The sequence below is a fragment of the Muscardinus avellanarius genome (assembly GCF_963383645.1).
Source record: "Muscardinus avellanarius genome assembly, chromosome: 15".
NCBI lineage: Eukaryota > Metazoa > Chordata > Mammalia > Rodentia > Gliridae > Muscardinus > Muscardinus avellanarius.
The window spans coordinates 87217844-87243080 of record NC_137801.1 but is presented as its reverse complement, the minus strand read 5'-3'; the positions used below and the strand labels follow the sequence as shown (position 1 = coordinate 87243080).

Sequence of the window (25237 nt, the reverse complement as noted above, 5' to 3'; positions counted from 1 at the left end):
TTGTTAAGTTGCTGAGGCTGGGCTCGAACCTGCAATCCTCCTGTCTCAGCCTCCCAAGTACTGGGGTCACAGGCTGGTCAAGTGATCCGCAGCACAGGATGTTCGGGAGAGCTGGATCTTCGCTGGGCCCTGCTGCCTGGCCTCGGGGTCCTCTTCAGCAGGAGGGGAGAGTGGAGTCTTGAAGGGTTGTGCGGTTCGGATGCAGGAGGTAGGGATGATGGGCTGCAGAGAAAGAGAAGTCCAGGTCTCTCAGACAACCCGCGAGGGCGCTCAGGTCTGGACGGGAGCGTCCACATACCTGTCACAACTCCTGCCTTAGTTCTCCGAGGACTGAAGTTGCTTGGACCTTACCTGGATCCCTCTATCCCAGCCGCTCTGTTTTCCAGAAGTCATAATATTCCCAGAGATGGTGGGACCCCTAATTTGGCAGCACAGCCCAGGACTCCGATGCCATTCTCGGCCTCGCCCCAGCCCGGTTCCACGGTGTGTTTCATGGTTTTATGACCTGCTTTTGGAGAGGATTTGAATTCTTTCTTTAGTATATACTTTTATTGTTGCGTTGTAATTATACAGCGTAGTGAGATTCAGACGGTACCTTCGTACACGCACACAGCTCTTGGTGTATTCCCTCTGCCCCGCGTCCCAGCTGACGCCCCTCCTCTCTCCCCACACGTCAGTGAGGTTGGACATACATTATGTGCACGCTTCCCTTCCTCCCATCTCTTTCCCCTCTTTGCCGCCCTCCCTCAGCCCCTTCCCACGAGTCTCCTGGTCTCCCCCCTCACTTCTCTGAGCCTGCAATCCTCCTGTCCCTTCGCATCCTGTTTCCTCTCTGGCGTCTGCACGTAAGTGTAAACATAGAGCCCTTGACTCTCAGAGGCTGGCTGACCTCATTTAGCATATGGTCTCTAGTTCCACCCACTTTCCTGTAAAGGACATACGTTTTTTCTTCTTTATAGTCGAGTAAAATTCCCTTGTGTGTATAGGACACAGTCTCTTTATCCACTCATCTGCTGATGGACACCTAGTTGGTTCCATAACTTGGCCACTGTGAATTGTGCCGCTATAGACAAGCATGCATCTATTGCTATAGTATTCTGACTTTTGGAAAGATACTGAGGATACCAGCAGGCGGCTGGGTCTCTAGTGATGGATATGGTGGCTACATTTTAGTCTTTTGAGGAACCTCCATCTGATCTCCATCGTGGTTGTACTAGTTTATAATTCCACCAACAGTATAAAAGAGTGGCTATTTCCCCACAGAGGATTTGAATTCTCATGATTACTTGAATGAGCAGATAGTTTCTCATTATTTGTTTATACAATTTCTTATTTACATAAGCAGATAGTTTCTTGCTGTGCTCATTTACAATCCCACCAATAGTGTATAAGAGTTGCTATTTCCCCACAGAGGACTTGAATTCTCATGCTTATTTATATAAATAAATAGTTATCATACAGATAAGAAAAACAGTGCTTCTGGACCTTTGAGGGAGGACCTCATCACTTGGTTTTCCTTGTGCTGTCAATTTAGGATCTAGGCAGTGGGTGAGATATCCTAAGAACCGAGAGAGCCCGGTGCAGGGGTGCATGCCTGTAATCCTAGTACTTGGGAGGCTGAGACAGGAGGATTGCAGGTTCAAGGCCAGCCTCAGCAACTTAGCAAGAGTCTTTAGCAATTTAGTGAGACCCCATTACAAAAATAAATAAAAATAAAAAGGGCGGAGGGTATAGCTCGGAGGTAGAATGCCCCTGAGTTCAATCCCCAGTAACAAAAGAGAGGAGGCCGTCTGTGGTCACACAGTCCTGGGCAGGCAGTACTCAGGCTCAGCACCCTCACCCTGGCTTCCTGTTGAACCAGATGTTTGTGGTTGGCTCAGCAAAGTGTCCTGGGGGACGAGGGTCACTTTGGGGAGGAGTCCACACAGAATATACTCTGACTTAACCTCCACGTCTGACTAGGGCGTCACAGCACCCACAGCCTCCCCAGTCTGTCTTTCGGACCAGGTCTGCTCTCAGGCTTCATCTTGGGCACTTGGTTGAGATCTGGGAGGACTCTGGCTCTCCCCGCTCCAATCATCAGACCCGTTCCTCTTAGAAGCAGATCATTACCTCTTTCTAGATGGAAGACACTGGATGCAGAGAAATACAGACCTATCAGTAGGGACAGGAACAAAAGAGTCTGGCAGGGGCTAAATCCAGGAACTGGAACTCAAGCCTTTTACAGTTTTAATACAGAAGGTGAAGCAGATTAAAATATGCAGATATAGTTGGGCATGAGCGAATGGCACATGCTTGTAATCCCAGTACTTGTGAGGCTGAGACAGGAGGGCCACAGGTTCAAGGCTGGCCTCAGCAACTTAGTGAGCTTCTCCATAATTTAGTGAGGCCCTGTTTCCAAATAAAAAATAAAATAGGACTGGGAGTGTAGCTCAGAGGTAGAATGCCCCTCTGAGCATTCAAGTGTGTAGCTCAGAGGTAGAATGGGTTCCATCCCCAGCACTACACACACACACACACACACACACACACACACACACACACACACACACATATTTCACAAATATATCCTTCCGGCAAGAAATTACAAATGGTGCTAAAGTTCCTCTTGATTGCCCCTTACTGTGCCCTTCCCTAGCCCCAGGTAACGACTGTTTTCCTTCTGGTCAGTTTTCTGCCTCCATAGACCCTTAGCATGTAACGCGTGGAGATGCTCGGCGTCGCGGTGCGTCGCAGGTGTGGGCGCGTTCTTCTTTTGCAAAGGTGCTGAAACTCTGTGTCCTTGTGCAAGTCGCCCTTTTCCTCAGTGAGCCCCCTGGGTATCTTCCATGTCTCAAGGTCTCTCCTGTTTTTCTAGCTCACCACGGTTTACTTAACCTCCCCCCGACACGCGATGGCTAGGTTATTTCCAGTTGGCCTTCGTACGTGTTTATAAACAGTACATCCATAAACAGCCTTGGACTTGTTTCTTGAGGAGGAGAAACGGGGGACTGCTGAGTCATAGGGCATTCAGTCTTTTTTTAAAAACTAGACACTGCCAATTTTCTTTCCCAAATGGCTGTACCAGTTTACCCACACAGAGCTGGTTTGGAATCTCACATGCATAGACACGGTGAACGTTGTGTCCTTCCTTCTGGACATGAGGGGTGGGGGCAGTGGGATGGGTGGCGTAGCCAAGGAGAGGGCGCTGCACCCATGCTGGGCTACAGGGGCACCTCTGCTCTTTAGTTAAAATTTTTACCATTATGAATGATGTTCAGTGAACAGTTTTGATCATGTGCTATTTCACATGGGTTATGTCTATCACATGGGTTAAGTCTCAGAAGTAAAATTGCTGGGCCGGGAGGGAAGTGTGTTTGTGATTTTCATAGTTATTATCAAATTTTCCTCTGTAGAGCTCACATTTATACCCCACATGTAAAGTGTAACAGCGGGGGTTACCCCACAGTTTCACCAATAGGTGTATTAAACTTTTGATTTTTGCTAATCACATAGGAGAACACTGGTGTCTTAAAGTGCTTTTAATTTGATTTTCTTTCTTTTTTTATGTGGGTCTGGGGATGGATCCCAGGGACATTTGACCTCTGAACTATACCCCTTGCCCTGTTTTTTATTCTTTATTTTGAACCAGGTTCTCACTGAGTTACGGAAGGCCTCACTATATAGCTGAGGCTGTCCGCAAACTGCGACCCTCCGGTCTCAGCCTCCCGAATGCTGGGATTACAAGCGTGCGCCACCACGCCCGGCTTTAATTTGATTTTCTTGTGAGCAGTGTTGAACTTTTTTTTTTTTTGTGTGTGTAGTGTATTGGGAATTTAAATCAAGAGCTTTCAATCCCCAAGCTATACCCGCAGCCCTTTTAATTTTGAAGCAGTTTCTTGCTAAGTCACTGAGGGTCTTACTAAATTGCTGAGGTTGTCCTTGAACTTGCAATCCTCCTGTCTCAGCTTCTCAAGTATTGAGATTACAGGTGTGCACCACCATGCCCAGCTCTGAAAATCTTGTATTTTGGTAGGGATCTAATAATAGTTAATTTCCTGTGAATAGACTGTTAATATCCCTTGACTATTATTTTGTTAGATTTTTGGTCCTGTTTTCAGAAATGTTTTGAGGGAGCTCTTTATATACTCAGTAAATTATCCCTTTATCTGGGATACGAGTTACAAATATTTACTTCTACTTTGTTCTAATTTTTGACTCTGTGTGTGTGTGTGTGTGTGTGTCTTTATGTTTTGGTATTAGGGACAGAACTCAGGGACATTCTGCCTCCAAGCTATACCCACCTAACCTTATTTTATTTTTATTTTGAAACAAGATCTTGCTAGGTTGCTGAGAGCCTCACTACTTGCTGAGGTTGTCCTTGAACCTGCGATCCTCCTGTCTCAGCCTTCCAAGTAGTAGGATTACAAGCGTGTGCCACCACGCTTGGCAGCTTGTGTCTTTTGACTTCTGCTATCCTGACTTCGGTTTTGGCCTCCTTCCTTCTAGTCTCACGCGCCTTTATGCACGTAGCTCCTCTCCCTGGCCTGGCCTTCCTTTATTTTTCCATCGGGGAGCCTCCCCTCGCCCCTTTGGGCCTGCCTCCCGTATCACCGTCCTCAACACTGCGATCTGTGGCTCCTTCCTGGATGCTCCTTTCATTCTCTGTCTTGCCTCAGCTTCTCAAGTTACCTCATTTTCCCCGCATGGGCGGATCTGCCTCTCCTGTCCAACCAAGAACGCCTCACCTCTGTCCCTCAGCCTATATAGCACATGGCATCGCTTTATAGATGTCTGTCTGTCTTTTTGTTTGCTTTGCAGTGCCTGGGATTGGACCCAGGGGCATTCTGCCTCCGAGCTTCACCCCCAGCCCTATTTTTTATTCTCTATTTTTGAAACAGGGTCTCGCTGAGTTGCAGGGTCTTGCTATGTTGCTGAGAGCCTTACTACTTTCTGAGGCTGTTCTTGAACCTGCAACCCTCCTGTCACAAGTAGTTGAGGCTGGCTGTGAACCTGCGATTCTCCTGTCTCTGCCTCCCAAGTACTGGGATTACAAGCCTGCGCCACCACACCCGGCTTGTAGGCATGTGTTGGATAATTGGACACATGAATCCTGGCTGCTGTTCCTGCCGCTTCCTCTTTGTTATTCCTCAGCCATTCCTCAGCCAGCCTAATTTTTCAGGTGATATTGTGCGCCAACTATCTTTTGTTGAAAGATACGAAGAATGAAGCGGAGGGACGGGGAGGCTTGTTTTTGTTGCCAGAGATGATATATCTAGGTACTTTGCAGCACTGAGAGGTGATCTCCCCGCCCCCCAAAAGAACTCTTATGGCCCCATTTATATTTGGTTGTGTGTGTCCAAACCAAGAAAAAAGCCAATAACCAAGGCAGAAATTCTGTTCAGTGAGATTTATTTCAGAATTCTTGAATTAGCATGACCCCACTTCATCATTATACATATCCCCGTCTACGTAATCCGAGCCCATCTAGTTTCAGCCTCAGTGGAAGAACTTGACATAGATGGCACACCAGTTCATGTCGCATTGATTCCAGAAATATCAAAGACGGGGATCTTTAAATTGCAGACATCGCTGCCGCCTGACCCCCTTGAAGTAAATTAAATAGACCAACCAATCAATAAATACATAAATAGAGAAGTGGCTGCTCATCAGAAGCTGGGAGCAAAAGACAGAGGGTTTCTTTGAACAAAATATTGCTTCCACCCAGCTGGCTTTGAAAAGCGGAAAAGGGGAGAGAGACCTGGCGTGGCAGAGGGGCAGCAGCTGGCACAGAGCCCTCCTGTGCCCTCCTGGCCGCCCTGGGGGTTGAGGACCTGTGGACGCGCCGGGCAGTGCTCTCTCTAGGGAGACACGAGTTCCATGGTGAAGTCAGTTATATCCTGGCCGTTATTGTTTCCCAGGAAGACGGACCTGTGCTCTTCCTGAGAAGTACTGATGTACCAGTTGGGGAACTGAGCCGACTCGAATTCCACCTTGTCTTTAATTTCTATCTTGTTGAAGACAAACCGCTTTTCCATATTCTTCTTTGGGTAATGTTTGGGGTCTACAGTCTGCAGCAAAACAGAAATAAGCATGTGAATGAGGGAAGGGACAAAGGTATTAGAAGTGTTGTTCTCAGGACCAACTGGAGTGGGAACGGACAGGCAGGTTGCCGGACCAGAAGCCATACTCCCAAATCATCTCTGGGACCCTAAATCTCTATGCAGTTGCTAACGAGCCCTTGTTTTTTCTGAATCTTAGGATTAATGCTGGGAAGCATCATGTTGGTGTGAATTTTTTTTTTTAAATGTAAAGATTAGCCAGGGCGGTGCATGCCTGTCATCCCAGTATTTAGGAGGTTGAGACAGAAGGATCAGAGGTTCGAGGCCAGCCTGAGGAACCTAGAGATATCCTTAGCAACTCAGGGAGACCCTGTTTCAAAAATAAAAATAGGACCGGGACCGCAGCTCAGAGGTATACTGCTCCAGGTTCAAACCCACAAAGATTTGGTGAAAGCTTCTGAGAGTATGTAGTTTCCAGCCACTTATCAGTATACAGATATTTATGGCCCTGGCTGGAATAACACTGTGGTGTTGGGGGTGGAGTGAGTGTGGAATTGGAGTGGAGATTGATGGCAGGTCCCTTTAACTGATTAGTTCACCTAAGCATTATCTGTCAAATAAAAGACACCCCAACCATGTTTAATGGTGTTAGTCTTAACACTGTGTGCTCTGTTGGGTGGTAACAGTGGCAGAACAGGATAATGGCAGCGGAACGATCTGATTTTCTGCGGTGGGAATGAAGCTTGCATGTGCTTAAAAATCATGTTAAGTTTTCACATTTTTGTAGCACTGCTCCCAGCTTTCCTGGGGTGGTGGTAGGTAGCAGGAGATGGCCTGGGAAGCCAGTGATGGCGGGGGTGAGTCAGAGGGCACTGGGAGGGCTTCTCCTGGGCGCTCACTCACCTCCAGCTGCAGGGTGGGCTTCTTGTCCCTCATCACACAGGACAGGTACAGGTGCCTTCCCTTGAGGCCCAAGGCCACCGGCATCTTGTCGTTACTTTCTCCTCCTTGCACAAAATTCATGGAGAACACCACTGAAGAAAGGCGAGAGGCCCTCGGTCAGGGACACAGCAGTGTGGGGACAACTCAAATGCAAGACCCGTGCAATTTGGCTCCCTCCAAGGGAGCCAGCGTGAGGCTCCGCTGGCTCCGACAGGATCTCTGGGCTTCTCACAGACAACAGCAGGGTCAGCGGTCTCCCCGAAGAAGACGAGAGGGTTTCAAAAAGCCTTGCGAGCAGGCCAATTTGATCAATGCAAAATCCAGGAAGGAAGTAAAGCCAGGGTCCCAGAAGAAATCAGGCCCCAGAGCTTTGGGAAGAAAGGTAGGGGAATGGCTCAGATGTGTCTCCAAGAAAGAAACACTGGTTCTTAATCCCAGCACTCTGAGTGGGAGGCCCGGGGCCACTGTCCCTGCTCAGTGCTAGAGAGACAGGATTTTCCCGGCCTGGCTGAGAGCAGGAAGCGCGCCTCTGAGGGCTGCTGCCTCTGGGGTCAGCAGCCTGGGAGGAGGACAGGCTGCGGTCAGATGTCCAGCCACAGCAGAGCAGTGCCAGGCTGCTCCCCAGAGCCACGCTTGGGCTCACCGAATTGAAACCGTGCCAGTTACAGCAGAGAGGTAGAGTGCCCAATGGCCAAGACACTTCTGTATAAGGATCCATGTGGTATTGTGTGGGAAGGGTATAAGAGCAAAGGTGCAGGGCTGGGATGGGGATGGCATCTCTCCACCACTCTAGTTTCAGCCCCCACAACAGGAAAACAGAACCCACAGGCGGTTAGGCCTGTCCTTCAAGTGACCGCACGCCACGCAGCCATGACATTGTGCTCTCCTGGCTGGACCTGACTGGGCAGCCCCACACCCCGTCACACCTCCCGCCAGCTGATGAGCATGCGGAAGCTGGCGACCTGGCATCACGGCTAGGGCCCAAACAAACCTATTTTCTTTTCCCTCGTGGGCATAACGCTCAGCCTTCTACTGTGTTCAAAATGCGGAGGACCCGCAAGTGGCGAGGAGGCCGGGGAGGCGCCAGCCCAGCCGGTCTGTTACCTTCTCGGTTCTGGTTCTCTCCGTTGAGGTGGAGAGCCTTCAGCTCGCACGGCTCAGACAGCACTATGCACTTCTGCCGCGTGTCTTGCAGTCTGCACTCCAGGGATCGAACAACCGCGTCATGCACGTATCCGTCGCCATCCCCCGGCTCACAGGTGAGGGCTTCTGAAATTCGGAGCACATAAGGCATACGGTCAGAAGTGTGAGCCTGGCTGTGGGGCGGTGGGCTGGGTGTCTTGGAGGCTGCATCGTTACCCAGAGCGGAAGCTCAGTTCTAACGCTGCGGGAGGAGGTCGAGAGTGGGGTGGATAAGAACACTGGGCCTGTCGTCCAATGGGCTCAGGGTTCAGCACTATGATGCCTCACCGTGGACAACAGCGGAGGGACTTCTGAAAGATTTTGCTAATAACCACACGAGCCGACCCACACCTGCAGGCGACAGTAAGTGGGCAGGCGGCAAATGTAAGTGGGTATCTATGTTTTCTTTTAGGAGTAGCTTTCAGCTAGTTGAGGATGTGGGGAAATAGGAACTCTTACACACTGCTGGTGGGAACGGAAGTAAGTATAACTACTACGGAGATCGGCTTGGAGGATCCTTAAAAGACTAGGCATGGCACCATCGTGTGACCCTGCCACCTCTTAGTATCTTCTCTAAAAAAATTAAAGAATACTATAGTGATCTATGCACACCCATATTCATTGCAGCACGATTCACAATAGCCAAGTTATGGGGCCACCTTCGGTGTCCTTCAGTAGATGAGTGGATAGAGAAAACGTGGTGAATACACACAACAGAGTTACTCAGCCACGAAGAGCAGGGAGACGGGCAAGACCAGAGTGTACTATGCTGAACGAGACGAGCCAGATGCATGAAGTCAAAGGTGAGGTGCTTTCTGTCCATTGAGAGAAAACAGGAAACCAAAGGGACTTGAGTCAAAGAAGGAGAGAGACAGGGAACAGAGGAGGGGGTTGTGGGAGGGATGCAGCGGAGGAGCGAGGGGAAGGAGGCTAGGAGAAGAAGACAGTTCACATGAGGCTATGTCTATATATGAAGCCATTACTGCTGGTCTCACTAAGGGGAGAGAGGCGCGGGGACGGGGTGGGACCAGAGAGAAATCCACCAAGTGCTGTGCGCAGGCGTGGAGGTGTCGCTCCGAACCTCCCTATGATGTACAATTACAATGCAAAAAATGAATAAGCAAAGAGAAGGCTGGTTTTCAGCCAAAGAGAGGATTGCTTCGGTTTCTTGGTTCCTTTGTTTTCTCCTTGTTTCTGGGCCTTTAAAGGGCTCCAGCTCCGAGAGGTTGGTGGCTGCTGACTGGATGGAGGGAGAAGGGCCCGGGAGCAGGTCCACTGCTCTCTGCTGGCACTGCTTACCTTCTTCAAAGATTAAAGAAAAGAGGGTTTGCAGGTCGTCCTCCTGAGAAGCCTGTGGCCCAGAAACCGGCTTCACCCTCAGCTTCTCTACAGCCACGAAGAGCGACACCACCTGCCTGAGGCTCTTGTTGAAGTGCTGTTGGGAGACCTCCAGATGGATGCCATCCTCCAGCGAGTAGAGGCCCAGGTCTTGGAAGCAGCTCTGTGGAGAAACGAGGGAGCGAGTGCATTAGGGCGGCCAGGCCAGCCACAGAGAGCAGGAAGCGTCCTCAGAGGTAACCAGGCTCGGACAACCACCCCTGTGTCTGTGCCACCCACAGGTACAGAGTGGCACTCCCCACCACTGTGTGGGCTTCCTGACACTGCACCCGCTCTTCTCGAGGGCTAAAACCCATGGCTACTTTATCTTCTTTACACCTGCCCCACCGTACACTCACCACACGCACACATCTTCTTCCCTTTCCCATCCCGAATGCTCTAATGTTTAATCATTCATCACAATAACCACTGCGATGGTTTCTATTCACCTTGGCTCACCAATAAGTGCTCAACTGTTGGACACAGGGTCCCTTTTCTCATTGCGTTCTGCAGATACCATAAGAGTGGTTACTCTTTGTGACATAGGATGACACTCTTCTGTTATTCAGAGAAACTCCACATTTAGGCCCAACTGAAGTTGCCCCTAGGCATGATAATGGCCCTGAAGCTTGCAGGACAGAACAGAGGAGACCTAATGGTGGTGGTGGGGGGGGAGAGTTGGGCCAGGGAGAAGTCCTGCTCGGAGCGGAGGCTCCTGGTGAGCCAGCACCAGGCAGAAAGCACAGTGAAAGAGGCAAACCATTCCATCACAGAATGTCCCAGGGAGTGAGCTGACCCAGAATCCTTTCCTATGAGCTTTTCCCTTTCAAAGCCCCTCTGGGGGCTGGGTAGTGGGGCCCACAAGCTCACCTTCATCTGTTTGGGTCCATCAACCTCAAAAAACAGGTCGCTCTCATCACTGTAATAAAAAAAGACGAAGCTTAGTGACGGGTCCTAACTAAGGTTCTTTTGTGCAGGAAGGTCTTCCCAGTTCATAAAACTGCAAGCAGGCCGGGCGTGGTGGCGCACGCTTGTAATCCCTGCGCTTGGGAGGTGGAGACAGGAGGATCGCGCAGGTTCGAAGCCAGCCGTGCTGGCGTAAGAGACCCTGTTTCCCAAAATAAAATAGGTCTGGGAGTGTAGCCCGGAGGTAGACGGGCTTCCAGGAACCCCAATACCACCAAAAAACAAACAACCAAACCAAACAAACAAACAAACAAACAAAACTGTAAGCATCATGTCACTCAAGGCTTCCTCAACACTTCTAGAAAGTTTTATGGGGATAGGTAAGGAGCCATGTAGAAGGCAGATTATGGGTCATGCAGGTTGGCATCCTGGCTGCACCCTACTAGATCCTGAGACCTGAACTGTAGCCCAGAAGAGTCAGCGAAAATCTGAGCTCTTCTCACTCAAACCACGCTTAGCAAAAGGGTGCCCTGCAGGGTCCACCTGGAATCCATTCTTCCCATGTGACGTCTGCAGCGAATTCTGCCTGCAGCGAGATCCAGGCGGGGTCCAGGTCCCCAGGCTCGACCTGGACTGGGGACCTCATCTTTAAACGTGGCAACCTGGAATCCTGCTTGCTGTCAGCTGAGGAATCTGGTCGGACAAAGCTTGTCTCCAGGCTCATGTAACCTTCACTTGTGACAGGGGGCCCTGTTCGCACTACTAGTCCCTGTGTCCCCACTTACCAGGGGTAAACCATCACCTCGCTCATGAGTTCAGGTACCACTGCCATGACCGCTTCAGACACCTGTGTAAAGAAGAGGTCGTGAGTGACAGGCGTGGCTATAAGGGTCCCTCTTTATAGCACACACCAGGCTCGCAGAGAAAGGGCCTCAGCATGAGTTAACAGGAGCGTGAACAAGCTGCCTCTTGGGCCTAGAGGAAAGCTTTGGCTGAACCGAATCCTAACCAGAAAGCCAGGCATGCTGGTGCACCCTGTCAATCCAGTCCTTGGGAGGCTGAGACAGGAGGATCCTAGGTTGGAGGCCAGCCACAGCAACTTAGCAAGGCCCTCAGCAACTTAGCGAGACCCTGTTTCAAAATAAATAAAAATAGGGCTGGGGGTGTAGCTCAGAGGTAGAATGCCCCGGGGTGCAATCCCTAGTACCACACACACAAACCCGGCAGCAGCAACAACAATAACAAAACCCCTGGGAACATATCGCTAGGAGGACTGGGACGCAAGACTTGGCATCAATTGCTCAGAAACCAGCAGCCAGATAAGTGGTATTCATTCCCAGATATGTTATAGCACCACAGTCCACCTGACATTGTTTGCAAAATCCCAACTCTCAGGCAGAGGAGGCGGGAAGAAGGAGGAAGAAGGAGGAGGAGGAGGAGGAGGAGGAGGGAGAAGAGGAGGAGGAGGAGGAGAGGGAGGAGGAGAAGGAGGAGGAGGAGAAGGGAGAGGAGGAGGAGAAGGAGGAGGAGAGGGAGGAGGAGGAGCAGGAGCAGAGGCTCTTAAGACCTAGATGTAAGTAAGTTGAAGTCATACTTGGACAGCAAAGCTGGTTGGAGAGGATCCCGGATCAGCCTGTTGAGCCTCGAACCTCGAAGAAATCTGCTATCTGCCAGTTTCTCCCTGACTGTTTTATAGCCATCAAAAGCAGAAGTAAAGAGCTGAGAAATTTCCCCTTTGGTTAACTGATTTCACAACCAAGCCCAAGGCATGGGGGAGGGGAGAGGGTTGGTGAGAACCTTTGGATGGGGGGCGGGGAAGGGGGGATACCCTAAAGTAATTCCCTGGTTCGTGGAAGAGCAAGGGCGGGGGGCCGACGTGACACACCTGGAAAAACGAGTCACTGTGCAAATAGCATGGTGTTTCTTATGGCCCCGTGCTGATGATGTTGATATTAAAATACTGGATTTTCCTGGGTTAGAAGAACGTTTTAATATAGCATCTCTGGAACGCAGCGGAGGACGCACAAACACACACGTCCGCTCCCATAGCTCCTTGGACTGAAGCTTAGCGACCTTCCCGCTTGGAGACGGATAAATGGGTATAAAGAATCAACAACAGCCTCGCAGTCTGGATCGAGTGCCACTCTCTGGCCTGGGAGCTCTCCACCGAGAGGGCCCGGCACCTGCAGCTTGCAGGGGTGCGAGATCCTGGCAGGGCCGGGGGACCCTGCCAGGTGACCCTGCCAGGCCCGCCAGCAGCTCCGCTGTGTCACCTGGGAACCACACGGTGAGGGTGACCAGTGAATGAAGCCTGACTTAATCATATTAATTATATGTTGCATGAAAAGATGGGGGATGATGAATCAAGCATTCACGACCACAGTCCTTTCTTACAATACAGAGGAGATATTCTCTGCCTAAAGGAACTTTTTTTTTTTTTTGGCCAAACTTTTGTTTCTATAAGAAAACCCAGTGGAAATTCACATTCTCTTTCTCCCCTCTCCCCCGTTCTCTGTCCTCTGCCTGTCTGGCTCTGTCTGTCTGTCTATCTGTCTGTCTCTCTTTCTTTTTCTCTGTACTGGGAATGGAAACTTGGGCCATTCTACCTCAGAACTACAGCCCAACCCTTCCTTCCTTCCTTCCTTCCTTCCTTCCTTCCTTCCTTCCTTCCTTCCTTCCTTCCTCCCTCCCTCCCTCCCTCCCTCCCTTCCTTCCTTTATTTATTTTGAAACAGAGTCTGGCTAATTTGCTGAAGGTTTTGCTAGGTCCTGAAGCTGGCCTTAAACCTGACTTTAAACCTGCGATTATCTTGTCTCAGCCTCCCAAGCAGTAGGATTACAGGTGTGCGTCACCACGCCCAGTGAGGTTATATCTCCTGGCAATGCCTAGTGTTACCAGATTTCTTTTTAACCCAGAGTGTTAAACAGAATTCTGCTTAACAGCAGAGCGCCCATCGAGGGCACTGGCCTGGGCAGCTCTTCACTGTAGAATCAATGAGTGACCAGGTCATGAACGGGTGCATGAGTCCAGGAACTTGTTATGCCACCGAATGGGGCCCTCGCTCACCTCTCTGGCTCCCCAGGAGGCGGCGGACTCTTTAGAGCCGAGTCTAGCTCAGAATGACCGCAGACTTGAAGGGTCTGTTTTCTGAACGGGTGAGCAGGAATTTGACGGTGTTTTCATGCAAAGAGGCACGAGCCCACCCGTGCTGGGCAGTGTGCTCACCCTGCCTTAGCCCTGACAGAGACAGGGGAGCGCATCCCAGGCACAGAGACAGCGGGCTTTGAGGTGGGGCTGGGGTGGCTCCATGGGTTTGCTTGCCAGGCAACCTTCTGGTTTGTAACTTGGCTCCCAGTGTCTTAACATCAGGAAGGCAGGCTGGAGCGCCCCTTCTCAGGTAAGTCATACGTTCTGTTGAAAATCTGTCCACCGTATCCATTTCTTGTGAGTCTGGTTCCCAACACTGAGCCCTGAGAAGATTGGTGTCTGGTCTCGCTGATTCCCCAGAAGCCCTGTCTGGGTGGCTTGATGGACAGAATCTACTATGCAAATTAACCACTGTGTGCCCGGTGCGGTGGCACACTCTTGACATCACAGTACTCAGGGAGCTGGAGGCAGGAGGGCTCCAGGTCAGAGGTCAGCCTCAGCAACCGAGCAAGGCCCTGTTTAAGAAAATAAATAAATAAGAAGGACTGGGAGTGTAGCTCAGAGGTAGAATCCCCAACGTAAATAAATAAATAAATAACTGTTATCCAAGTCTCTGGGGGGGGGCATATCTTCCTCAAAGCCTTTGGGCGGTGGCCAGCAGGGCTTGGTGGACTGGTGGCTTTGTGAGCTGTTCTGACAGAGAACACAGAGATGTCCTCCCTCCGTGAGTGTGACTCCAAGCTGAGCAAAGGAGGATGAGAGTGGGCGAGGACAGGGGGTATGACATCGCCGTCTTATTCGTGTGTGTGTGTGTGTGTGTGTGTGTGTGCGCGCACGCGTGCGTGTGCCCTCTGAAGACTGAATCCAGAGGCTTTCTACCTCCAGCTCTTTTCTTTTCTTTTCTTTTCTTTTCATTTTGGAACAGGATCTCTTTGAGTTGCTGAGCACCTCACTAAGTTACTGAGGCTGGAACAATGCTCAATCCTCCTGTCTCAGCCTCCCAAGTACTGGGAGGACAGGCCCAGGCTACCAAGCCTGGCCCACTTCACCATCTCTGAGCTGTAGCTTTCTAGAAGCTTGGCTCCTGCCAGCTGAAAGGAGCCCTGGTGATGTCTGGTGCGACCTAGCAGGCCATATGGTGCACGCAGACTGTTGTTTGAACACGGGTAGCAGATGCCAAAAACAAGACCTAGAGATGTGAACTGGGCTTCCGGCGTCCCCGCGTGGCTGAAGCGGTGCATGGCGTCTTTCTCCTCCAGGGAAACTTTGGAGTGTGGGGCGATGTCGCAGGATGTAACGGTCTCTGCTGTTCAGCCAGGTCTTGCCCCGGCCCCGCGGCCTGGACCCTCAGCCGTCCACCATCCTGCCCGTCTCAGGAAGTGAAAGCTCGTGTGCTGGGCAGGCAAGTTACACAATGTGAGCGCCAAGCCCTCCACCTCCTCCACGGACACAGCTCACCCCGGGAGCGGAGAAGACGCACTGTGGAAATGGTTGCCCCAAAGAGGAGCGCAAGAATGACGTCCATGCGGGTGGTGACTGGACCCCAGGAAGTGGCAGAGCCGGGATGTCAGGGGGCTCCAGTTTTTGTGGGGAATTCTTCAGCCCTTGAGTCACTCAGCTCCCCTCCAGCCACTTCCCCTCCACGCGGGCAGGGCATTCCTGTGCCACATGAGGCAGGCATCAATGCAAAGCACCAAAGGCCTTGGTGTCATCTTGCACCCATCCCTGGGCTCCCTGGCTCCCGTCCCCAAGGCCGGGCGCTCCACTGGTCCTCAACGATTTTGAACACGAAGTCAAACAGAGCCATGGTGGGTCGGTTCTTACATGGGAGCGCACGTGCGAGGGGCCCTTCCTCCTTGCTCGGAACAGAGCTAAGCGGTGATTGGCCTTGCCACTGTCCCAAGCACCGTCTCATTCTTGGAGTTGACCCTAATGCTGTTCTTAGGAGTCTGCCATGTTTTCCCTCCCAGTGTTTCCACGGGCCCCTCTGGTCTCTGAAGGCACTGACCAAGTCCTTTGTTCACATACCCGCTCCTGTGGACACTTCTGTTTCATCAGTTCATGGGCTTATCAGGACTGACAATATGTGTTTTAGTTTTAAAACCTCTGCCCTTCCTCTTATGGCATTTTTTTTTTTTTGATACTGGGAATGGAACCCAGGGGCCATTCTACCTCTGAGCTACACCCCAGTCCTTTTTATTTTTTATTTTGAAATAGGGTCTAAGTTGCTGAACCTGGCCTCAAACCTGTGACCGTCCTGTCCCAGCCTCCTGAGTACTGGAATTTCAGATGTGTCACCCCGGCTATGGCATCATTGTCAGCGGGCCCGATACCTTCTTGGACTCAGAAAGGGGACAGGCGGATTCTATTTTCCTTCTCTGGTCTGGAAGAGAGGGCTCAAAGAGCAAGCGACTGGGCCTGGCGAGGGATTTGGCTTCTCGTGGCTTTTTCTTGTTGGCTGAGCTGTTATTACACTTTTGAGATGCCAAGGAAACCTTGTCCTTCCTTCCTTCCTTCCTTCCTTCCTTCCTTCCTTCCTTCCTTTCTTTCTTTCTTTCTTTTTTTCTTTCTTTCTTCTTTCTTTCTTTCTTTCTTTCTTTCTTTCTTTCTTTCTTTTTTTCTTTTCTTTTCTTTTTTTTTTGGTGGTACTGGGGTTCCTTGAAGCCCTTCTACCTCCGGGCTACACTCCCAGACCTATTTTTACATTTTTATTTGGAAACAGGGTCTCCTAAGCCAGCGCACGCGGCTGGCTTTGAACCTGCGTGATCCTCCTGTCTCCGCCTCCCAAGCGCGGGGATTACAAGCGTGCGCCACCACGCCTGGCGTGAAACCTTGCCCATTCTTTGTGTCCAGCTGAAAAATTCCCTAGGTGGGTAACACGGACGGCAGGCTTTCCTACATGGTATCTTTTCTCACAGGTAGTGGGTACAAAGGGCAGATCCTGAACACAGAGCTTTGGGACCACATATCCCAGGATTCTGAAAACAGTTTCTGTAACGGCCGAGTAGTGAAGGTCTTAGGCGTAACTCCCAGCTCTGCCACTGTTTTGGGAAAGCAGTCATAGATAATACATGACCGAGTAGACTGGATAGATTGTCCTGCGGGCCCCAGGCTTATACTATTGTATTATACCTTTTTTTTTTCTTGGCTACAAATGTAGAGAATTTTTTTTTTTTTTGTGGTACTGGGGTTCCTGGAAGCCCTTTTACCTCCGGGCTACACTCCCAGACCTATTTTATATTTTTGAAGCAGGGTCTCTTACGCCAGTGCGGCTAGCTTCCATCCTGCGCGATCCTCCTGTCTTCGCCTCCCAAGCGCAGGGATTACAAGCGTGCGCCACCACGCCCGGCGTAGAAAATATATTTTTTAAAAAGCTTCCCTTAGCTCAGTGCAGTGGCCCATGTCTGTAATCTCAGTCCCTGGGAGGCTGAGACAGGAGGGTTGCAGATTCAAGGGTGGCCTTAGCAGTTTAGCCAGACTCTTAGCAACTTAGCAAGCCCTGTTTCAAAATGAAAAATGAATGAATGAATGAATGAATGAATGAATGAATAAAAGGCTGGAGGTGTAGCTCAGAGGCAGAATGTCTCTGAATTGAATTCCCAGTACAAAAAAGGCGGGGTGGGAGGGGCTGTCTTTCAGGAGCACACAAGCACCAGGCACTTTCCCCTTCTTGTCTGAGTCTTTACAATCACCTTTAAGATAGATGGTACTGGCCCATTTCAATCATGTGCAAAGTGAGACGGAGAGAAGTGACTTATCTAACACCACACCCACAGGGTCGCACCTGAGCCAGGTCTCCTCCCTCACTTGTAATGTTGTGAACGTTTCCTGCCCCCGCCTCTGCCCGTCCACACGCTACCCATCTGTGGACCTAGTCCTTAACGACTCGGTTTTATGCCACACAGCACTGCGGGCCAGATGTGCCCGGCTCAGCGACTGGGTCCCTTCGTGTTTCCAAGCCATCCTTTCGGGATCGGGGCCATCTCCGTTCCCTCGAACTCCCTCCTTCCTCCTCCTGGCCCCAGTGAGCTTTGGGAATTTGCTCTTTCCCTCCAGGTGCCACTGGCATTTCCAAACCCGATTTTCAGTTCCCTTTCTTCCCCTTTCTGGCTCTCTTCCTCATTTCTCCTCGCTTTCTTGCCTGAAGCTGGTGGCCCCGTTGCTGGATTTCCTCTGGTCTTTCGTTCTTCCTTAAGATTTCTGATTAAACTGTCAAGAAATAAAATTCCTTTGGAGTTGCTATCCTTGGAATCGTTTGCGTTTATTTTTTAATGATCCTAAAAATACCACTTATTTCTTCAAATCTGTGATTAGACATTTCTCTCCTAAAATATCGGTCACATCTGTGGTCTCCTCTCTGGTTATTACATAATCAGGGCAGATGACGTGACATTCCCTTCCGAGATGTCCTTCTGGGATGCCATGGTTTCACTTCTTCCTATTAGCTGGAAGGGAGCTTTCTCTCTTCTGAGAGAATACGTTCTCCACAAAGCCACTCACGATTTGTTGGGTGGGTTGGTCAAGTCCAGGACCCAGATGTTCGGTAGTGGAATTCCCCTAAGTATTGAGCCATTTTAGTAGCCAAATTTCTTCTACATACTCAGAATGAGAGTCTGGCTGTAAGCAGTGCTAATCCTTTGTGTAAAAACAAAGCTTTAATACTGTGGAGAGATGTTTCAGAATTCCCAGCCTCTGACTGGGTGGTGGCTTCTTTTTTCCCCCTTCTCTAACATTACAGGTTTAGAAAGTCGGCCAACACATCAAAGGAATCTGAGACTGTCACACAGAGACCATTTCACAAAGAAAACCTGTTTTGTGTCACAGTTTCAGGAGAGAAATATCAAAGTTAGTAGTGATTTTTAAAAGAATCTCTTTCTTAGGCTTTTGGCTACTATATACGCTAATTTTCAAAGCTTAAAATAATACAAAGTATTTAAAGTAAATAGTGGGAGACCTCCACTCCCTCTGACTCACTTTCTCTTTCACTGGGTAAGAATTTCAACCAGGAGGTATTCTTCCAGTCTTTGCCCCCTCAAGGGCTCATCCATCCATCCATCCATCCATCCATCCATTTATCCATCCATTCATTTATCATCCATCCATCCATTCATCCATTTATCCATCCATCCATCCATCCATTTATCCATCCATCCATTTATCCATCCATCCATCCATCCATCCATCCATCCATCCATCCATCCATTTATCCATCCATCCATCCATCCATCCATCCATCCATCCATTTATCCATCCATCCATTTATCCATCCATCCATCCATTTATCCATCCATCCATCCATCCATCCATCCATTTATCCATCCATCCATCCATTTATCCATCCATCCATCCATCCATCCATCCATCCATCCATCCATCCATTTATCCATCCATTCATTTATCCATCCATCCATCCATTTATCCATCCATTCATCCATTTATCCATCCATCCATCCATCCATCCATCCATCCATCCACCCATCCATCCATCCATCCATCCATCCATCCACCCATCCATCCATCCATTCATCCATTTATCCATCCATCCATTCATCCATCCACCCATCCATCCATCCATCCATCCACCCACCCATCCATCCATCCATCCATCCCTTACTATCCTTTGATGGCTTCTGTGGATCACTTCCCGAATGCCACGGACTTGTAGACTTCTCTCTATCTCCATCACTGCATTGTAGTTAAAAGTCCTCTTTTGTTACCCAGGCCATTAAAATCACTTGCAATTGGGTCCCTTGATTGCCATGGAAACCTCATCCATCCACTCCCCACAATCAGCCACAGAGCTCTCTACAAAAAAGCAAGCCTGGTGCCATTAAGCCCTTGCTCATAGCCCATCATTGGTTCCCCACCTTCTGTGTGGACAAGTCTAGGCTCCTGAGCATGGAATTCCCTGCTCTCCTCTCCAAGCTCACACTTCAGCCTTTTCCAGCTATTGGTAGATATGACACTTGAGTGTCACATCTTTCTAGCCACTGTGCCTTTGTGCAACCTGCTCTTTTTACCTGGGCATTCTTTCTCCTCTTTACTAGTTGGACAACTCGGTCCTTCAAGAGTCTTGCTTCCCCTCTCCCCCCAGGGCAAGCCCATGCCCAGGCTGGGTGGTGGACACCCTTCCTCTGTGCCATCGGGTCTCCAGCACCATCCACAAAGCTCCCTCACGGTGCCGCGTTTGCTTGTCTCCTTTCTGATGAGTGCGCACCACATTCCAGGGCTGGGTTACCTCTCTCTGGAGAGTGGTAGAAAGAATTTTCCATGAAAAAATAGATTGGAGGCAGGACCAGGCAGCTTTAGTCAGCTTCCTGAAGTGCTGAGCCTCTGAGATAGTCCTCAAATGCCACGCCGGGAGGGTTTCGTCTGGTTCAAGTCTGTACATCCTCAATAGAATGGCACTTGTGTTACGGTTTAAATGATGCCGTAGGCTCTTTTTCTTATTCACCTAAAGTTTGTTGAATAGGAAAGTTAAAACTAATAGGCAGCTCGGCGCAGCTTTACGAATCTTTATTACAAAATCAGTAGGAAATAGAAAGAGAAGAAAGAAGCAGCATGCTAACAGGCACACTGGAGAGCCCGAAAATAGAACTCTCCCTCTCTGGGACCCCAGCCCTCAGGTAGAGTTTGTATTGGTGTCTTCTTATCAGCGTTACCAAGGCAATGGGCTAGTAACTCATTTCTTAGGCAGGTGGTGCCTCTTTGTCTCCGGACAGTGTACTTACTAAGTGCAGGGGTCAAGAATCTACCTGGTTTTTGCCTCTATTATATTGGGCAGTATTAGTTACTCATCAACTACGGGTGCTTCGAAACAGCACATGGAGTTTACCTTTCCTATACCCAGGCCAGGTCATAGAGAGAGGAGGTACACAGAGGCACTGATTGCCTCTATATAGTTTTGGGGCTAAAGGCTTCAGTTGATTCTAAGGCTTTTTACTATAGGTTAATCATTAGAATGAAGGGCAAAAGCCAGGTGTGATGGCACACACTTGCAATCCCAGCGCTTGGGAGGCTGAGACAGGAGGATCGCACAGGTTCGAAGCCAGCCTCAGCTACTTAGTGAGGCTCTCAGCAATTTAGTGAGACCCTGTTTCCAAATAAAGTATAAAATAGGTCTGGAAGTATAGCCCGAAGGTAGAAAAGTCCCTGGATTCCACCCCCAGTATCACACACACAAAAAATGAAGGGCAATGAGAGAGGGGGGACTCTGCATTGTAACAGCTGCCGCCCCTCCCCTCCTGAGTGCCCGCACAGCACCCAGGCTCTGACTACTTTTTACATTTTGGAAATTAATACCAAAGCAAAATTTTAATACTGGCACACATGAACACTATTTGGGAAAACTCAAGCCGGTGGCCTGGGAGTCCTGTGTTGGCCCGGGCGGTGTCCAGCACGCGCTCTGGGGGCCTGTTGTCGAGTCTGCGCCGATGGACCCTGGCTGTTCCACAATCGTTTTCAACTCAATTTGTCCCAAACACAACTCACTCTTGCTCTTCCTGCCCAGCTTGTTTCTCCCAGGTTCCTGGTTCTCCAGCTACTCAGTTGCTCAAAGAAAAATCTGAGTACCGCGCTGGGCACAGTGGCGCACACCTGTAATCCTAGTACTTGGGAGGCTGAGATAGGAGGATTTCAAGTTTGAGGCCAGCTCTGGCAATTTAGGTGTGTAACTCAGAGGTAGAAGACCTCAGGGTTCAATCCTGACTACCCAAAACTAAAACAAAAACAAACAACCCTGCCCCATACTGAGTACCTGTCTGGGATTCTGCCTTCCCCCAACCCCACCCCAGTGTGTTCAGTGGCCCTGGGAAGTGTTTTCAGGGCTCCGCCCCGCTCCTTCTGTGTAGAGCCCTCTCCCGTTACTCCCCGGTGCTGCCCCTCAAGTCCCACGATGCATCCAGAGATGTAACAAGGAAATTGGCAATGTCACCGATACCACTGGGCGTGGCTGCACGGACCCAGTTTTTTCCTTAAACGTTGTCTCTGGGTGGAGAGCATGCCGGCCTCTTTGTCCCTTGTCTCCTAACTGATTCTGTCAGTTGACAAAGAGAACGCACACCCTCCTGTCATCATTACCGTCACCCTGTAATGGAGTTATTCTTTGTAAAGGGTAAATGGGTTTTCCAAAACAAAGAAATTTGGGGTGTATTCGTGAAGGGTGACTCATGGCATCAGATTCTCAGAGAGAGAGAATCTCCCGAGAGGAAGGCCAGAGTCTCCAGGGGGTGACTTCTCTCCCAGGAGCTGGCCGCTGGGGGTGCGGGTGCCCTGGGGGCCATGGTGAGCCCAGACCCGGGCACCGCCTCCCTCGCCCAGGTGTCCCTCGGCTAGCCAAACTGCCTGACTCTTTGGGGTTTAGGTAATGACACTGAATTCACAAGGGGCTGATCAATGAGCTAGAATGTTAATGTTTACTCCTTTTTTTTATACTGGGTATTGAACCTAGGGGCATTCTATCTCAGTCCTAAAATGCCAGCCCCCCCCTTTTTAAACATTTGAGCCAGTGTAGTGGCGCACGCCTGTAATCCCAGCATTTGGGAGGCCGAGACAGGAGGATCGCAGTTAGCGGACATCCTCAGCTACTACTTAGTGATAAGGCTCTTTGCGACTCACTGAGACACTGTTTCAAAACAAAAAATAAAAAATAGGGCTGGGGGGTGTATCTCAGAGGTAGAATGTTCCTGGTTTCCATCCCCAGTACCGCAAAAAACAAAAACAAAAACAACAAAAATTGAGGCAGGGTCTCACTAAGTTGCTGAAGTTCCTGTTCAGAGCCTCAGCCTCCCAAGGACTGGGATTGCAGGGAGGAGCCACTGCACCCGGCCAAAGAATTACATTACGACGAAGGCCAGATTCATAGCGACTGTACGCAATCAACCTTACGTTAGGGTTAATACACAACGCGAGAAGCAATTAATACACATGTGTGAGGTTCATGAACTGAGATACTCAAAATGCAGATTCTACTAGAAAAGCTGAATGTGCACCTGCCGTTAACATACCTTTGTGGGGACTCTGATTCTTATACTCTCAGTATCAAAACACCTGAGAAAGTAAAGGATCAGCCTGCCATACTTAAGAGGCGGAGACAGGAGGATCGCAGGTTCAAGACCAGCTTCAGAAACCTAGCAAGACTCTTAGCAACAGATGGAGAAGAAAAATAAACTAGGGCTAGGGGTGTAGCTCAATCCAAAAACAAAACAAAAACAAAAAACAGAACAACCAATCAGATTTAGTAAATCTGCAAGTTTTTTTCTAGAATCTAAATTGGGTTCTATAATTCCTGGTCAGCAGTTATTAACGGTTCCCCCATAGCCTCTTGAATAAAATAGATCTTCTTGCTTTTGGTTGAGTATAGACTCTGCAAGGTCCTGATTGAAAACAAATAAGTCGTAGGCAAAACAGATTTTGAAATGTATTTCTGCATTGCCGGTAAAGAAAGGAAATCTCTGAGTTCCTCTTTCTGCCTCCCATGTCAAAGTGCCTTATTTATTTATTTTTCTGGTGGTACTAGGGATGGAACCCAGGGGCATTTTACCTCCGAGCTACATCCTCAGCCCTATTTTTATTATTTATTTATTTACTTATTTTTGTTCATTTGTTTTTTATTTTTATTTTTTTTAAATTGGCAGTGATTTTTTGGATATGATTCCAAAGGCACAGGCAACAAAAGAATAAACAAACAAACTTCATAAGAAATAGAAAAATATTGTACATCCAAAGACAATGTAAACAGAACTAAAAGTTACTGATAGAATGGGTTAAAGTATTTCCAAATGCTATATCTGAAGGTATATTAATATTTCAAATATAAATCCTAAAATTTAGCAACAATAAAAGCAAACAATACAATTTAGAAATAGGTAAAAGACTAAAATAGATAATGAATCTCCAAAGGTTTTTATATGACCAATAAAGACATGAATATCACTCATCATTATCATAATATAGCTAATTATTAAGGAAATACAAATAAAAACTATAGTGAAATACTACTTCACATTTGTTAGGATGGCTACTTAACATGAATTACCTTGCTCCAGCCCTTTACCTTGAGTTTGTTACTATCTTTACTTATAAAGTGTATTTCTTATAAGCAGCAGATGGGTGGATTCTGGTTTTTAATCTATTTTGCCACTTTATGTCTTTTTTATTGGGGAATTGAGGCCATTTACATTCAGTGTGATTATTGAGAGATAACTTTTTTTTTTGGAACTGGGGGTGGAACCCAGGGGCTATTCTACCTTTGGGCTATACTCTCAGACCTATTTTATATTTATTTGGAAAAAGGGTCTCACTAAGTTGTTGAGAGCCTACTCAGTAGCTGAGGCTGGCTTTGAACCTGTGCGATCCTCCTGTCTCAGCCTCCCAAATGCTGGGATTACAAGCGTGCACCACCATGCCCGGCTCGAGAGATAACTTTTAATTCCTAACATGTTAAGATTTTATTTCTGTTTGATAGACTGTGTATTCTTCTTTGCTTAGTTGTCTGCTGGATGGAAAATCTTGTTTCTCTGGTTCTGGTGTGTGTTACCTATTTCTTCTTTATAGTTAATCTCTTTGAGTATTTTCTCTAGCGCTGGTTTTGAAGACATAAATTCCTTCAGTTTCTGTTTGTCGTGGAAGCTTCTTATTTCCCCATCTAATTTGATAGATAGTTTTGCTGGGTAGGAAATTTGTGGCTGAAAGATGTTTTCTTTCAGAGTTTGGAATATGTTACTCCAAGCCCTTCTGGCTCTCATGACTTGGTTTGGGAAGTCTGGAGTGATTCTAATTGGTTTGCCTCTGAATGTCACTTGGCCCTTTGTTTTTGTTGCCTTTAAGATTCTCTGCTTGGCTTCCACATTGGTCATTTTGACAATTATGTGGCGTGGGGATCCTCTTCTCCGATCCTGTCTAAAGGGAGTTCTATAAGTTTCCTGGACCTGTGTATCGACCTCTTGCTCTCTGTTTGGAAAAATTTCTGCTATTATTTCTTTGAAGAGATTGTTGATCCCTTTGGTTTCACCTTCTTTTCCCTCCTCTATTCTTATTATTTTTAGGTTAGCTCTCTTAAAATGGGCCCATATTTCTTCAATGTCAGATTCCTGTTATCTGATTTTTTTCTAAGTTATAAATTATGCATTCGTTTTTGGAGTGATCATTTTCAAGAGCGAGATTCTATTCTCCATGTGGTCTAATCAATTGTTTATAGTTTGAATTGATGCCTTTACTTCAATGATTACATCCTTTATTTCTTTTAGACTCTCTAAATTCTTTTCAAAAGTCCTTTATTATTTGTACAATTATATTCCTGATTTGATCTTTTGGAGATCTCTGAATTTCTGTGTTATCAGATTCTCATATCATGGGGTTGTGGGCATTCGTTGCTCTATTGTTGTTCCTCTTTCCCATGATTTCAGGAGTTTGTGCCTTCTCTGGGTTCTTCCTGGGTCACCACGACTTCACTTACGGTGCTCTGGATCTTGAGTTTGTGGTAATCTCAGCCGCCACTACTCCTTTACTGGGTTGTATTGTAAAGTCTCAGACCCAGGGTGTTAATCGAGGCTGCACGAGACCATGGGGGTGCTGGGCTGGGCGTTTTCCCATGGGGAGCTGTGACTAGGGTGTGGTATCTTTGTCACCACTACTCCTTCACT

At 48.6% G+C, this 25237-nt stretch overlaps 1 protein-coding gene across 1 annotated transcript; it reads right to left on the bottom strand.

Moving 5' to 3' along the window:
- Positions 1–5840: 5840 nt before the first annotated feature.
- Positions 5841–14836, bottom strand: IL1B (interleukin 1 beta; the record flags this gene model as incomplete). Its single annotated transcript, XM_080711440.1, has 9 exons — positions 5841–6050; positions 6945–7075; positions 8088–8252; positions 8454–8516; positions 9465–9666; positions 10413–10482; positions 11234–11295; positions 12632–12721; positions 14645–14836. 9 exons carry the CDS (start codon positions 14834–14836, stop codon positions 5841–5843), a joined length of 1185 nt encoding a protein of 394 aa, XP_080567566.1.
- Between the last annotated feature and the right edge of the window lie 10401 nt (positions 14837–25237).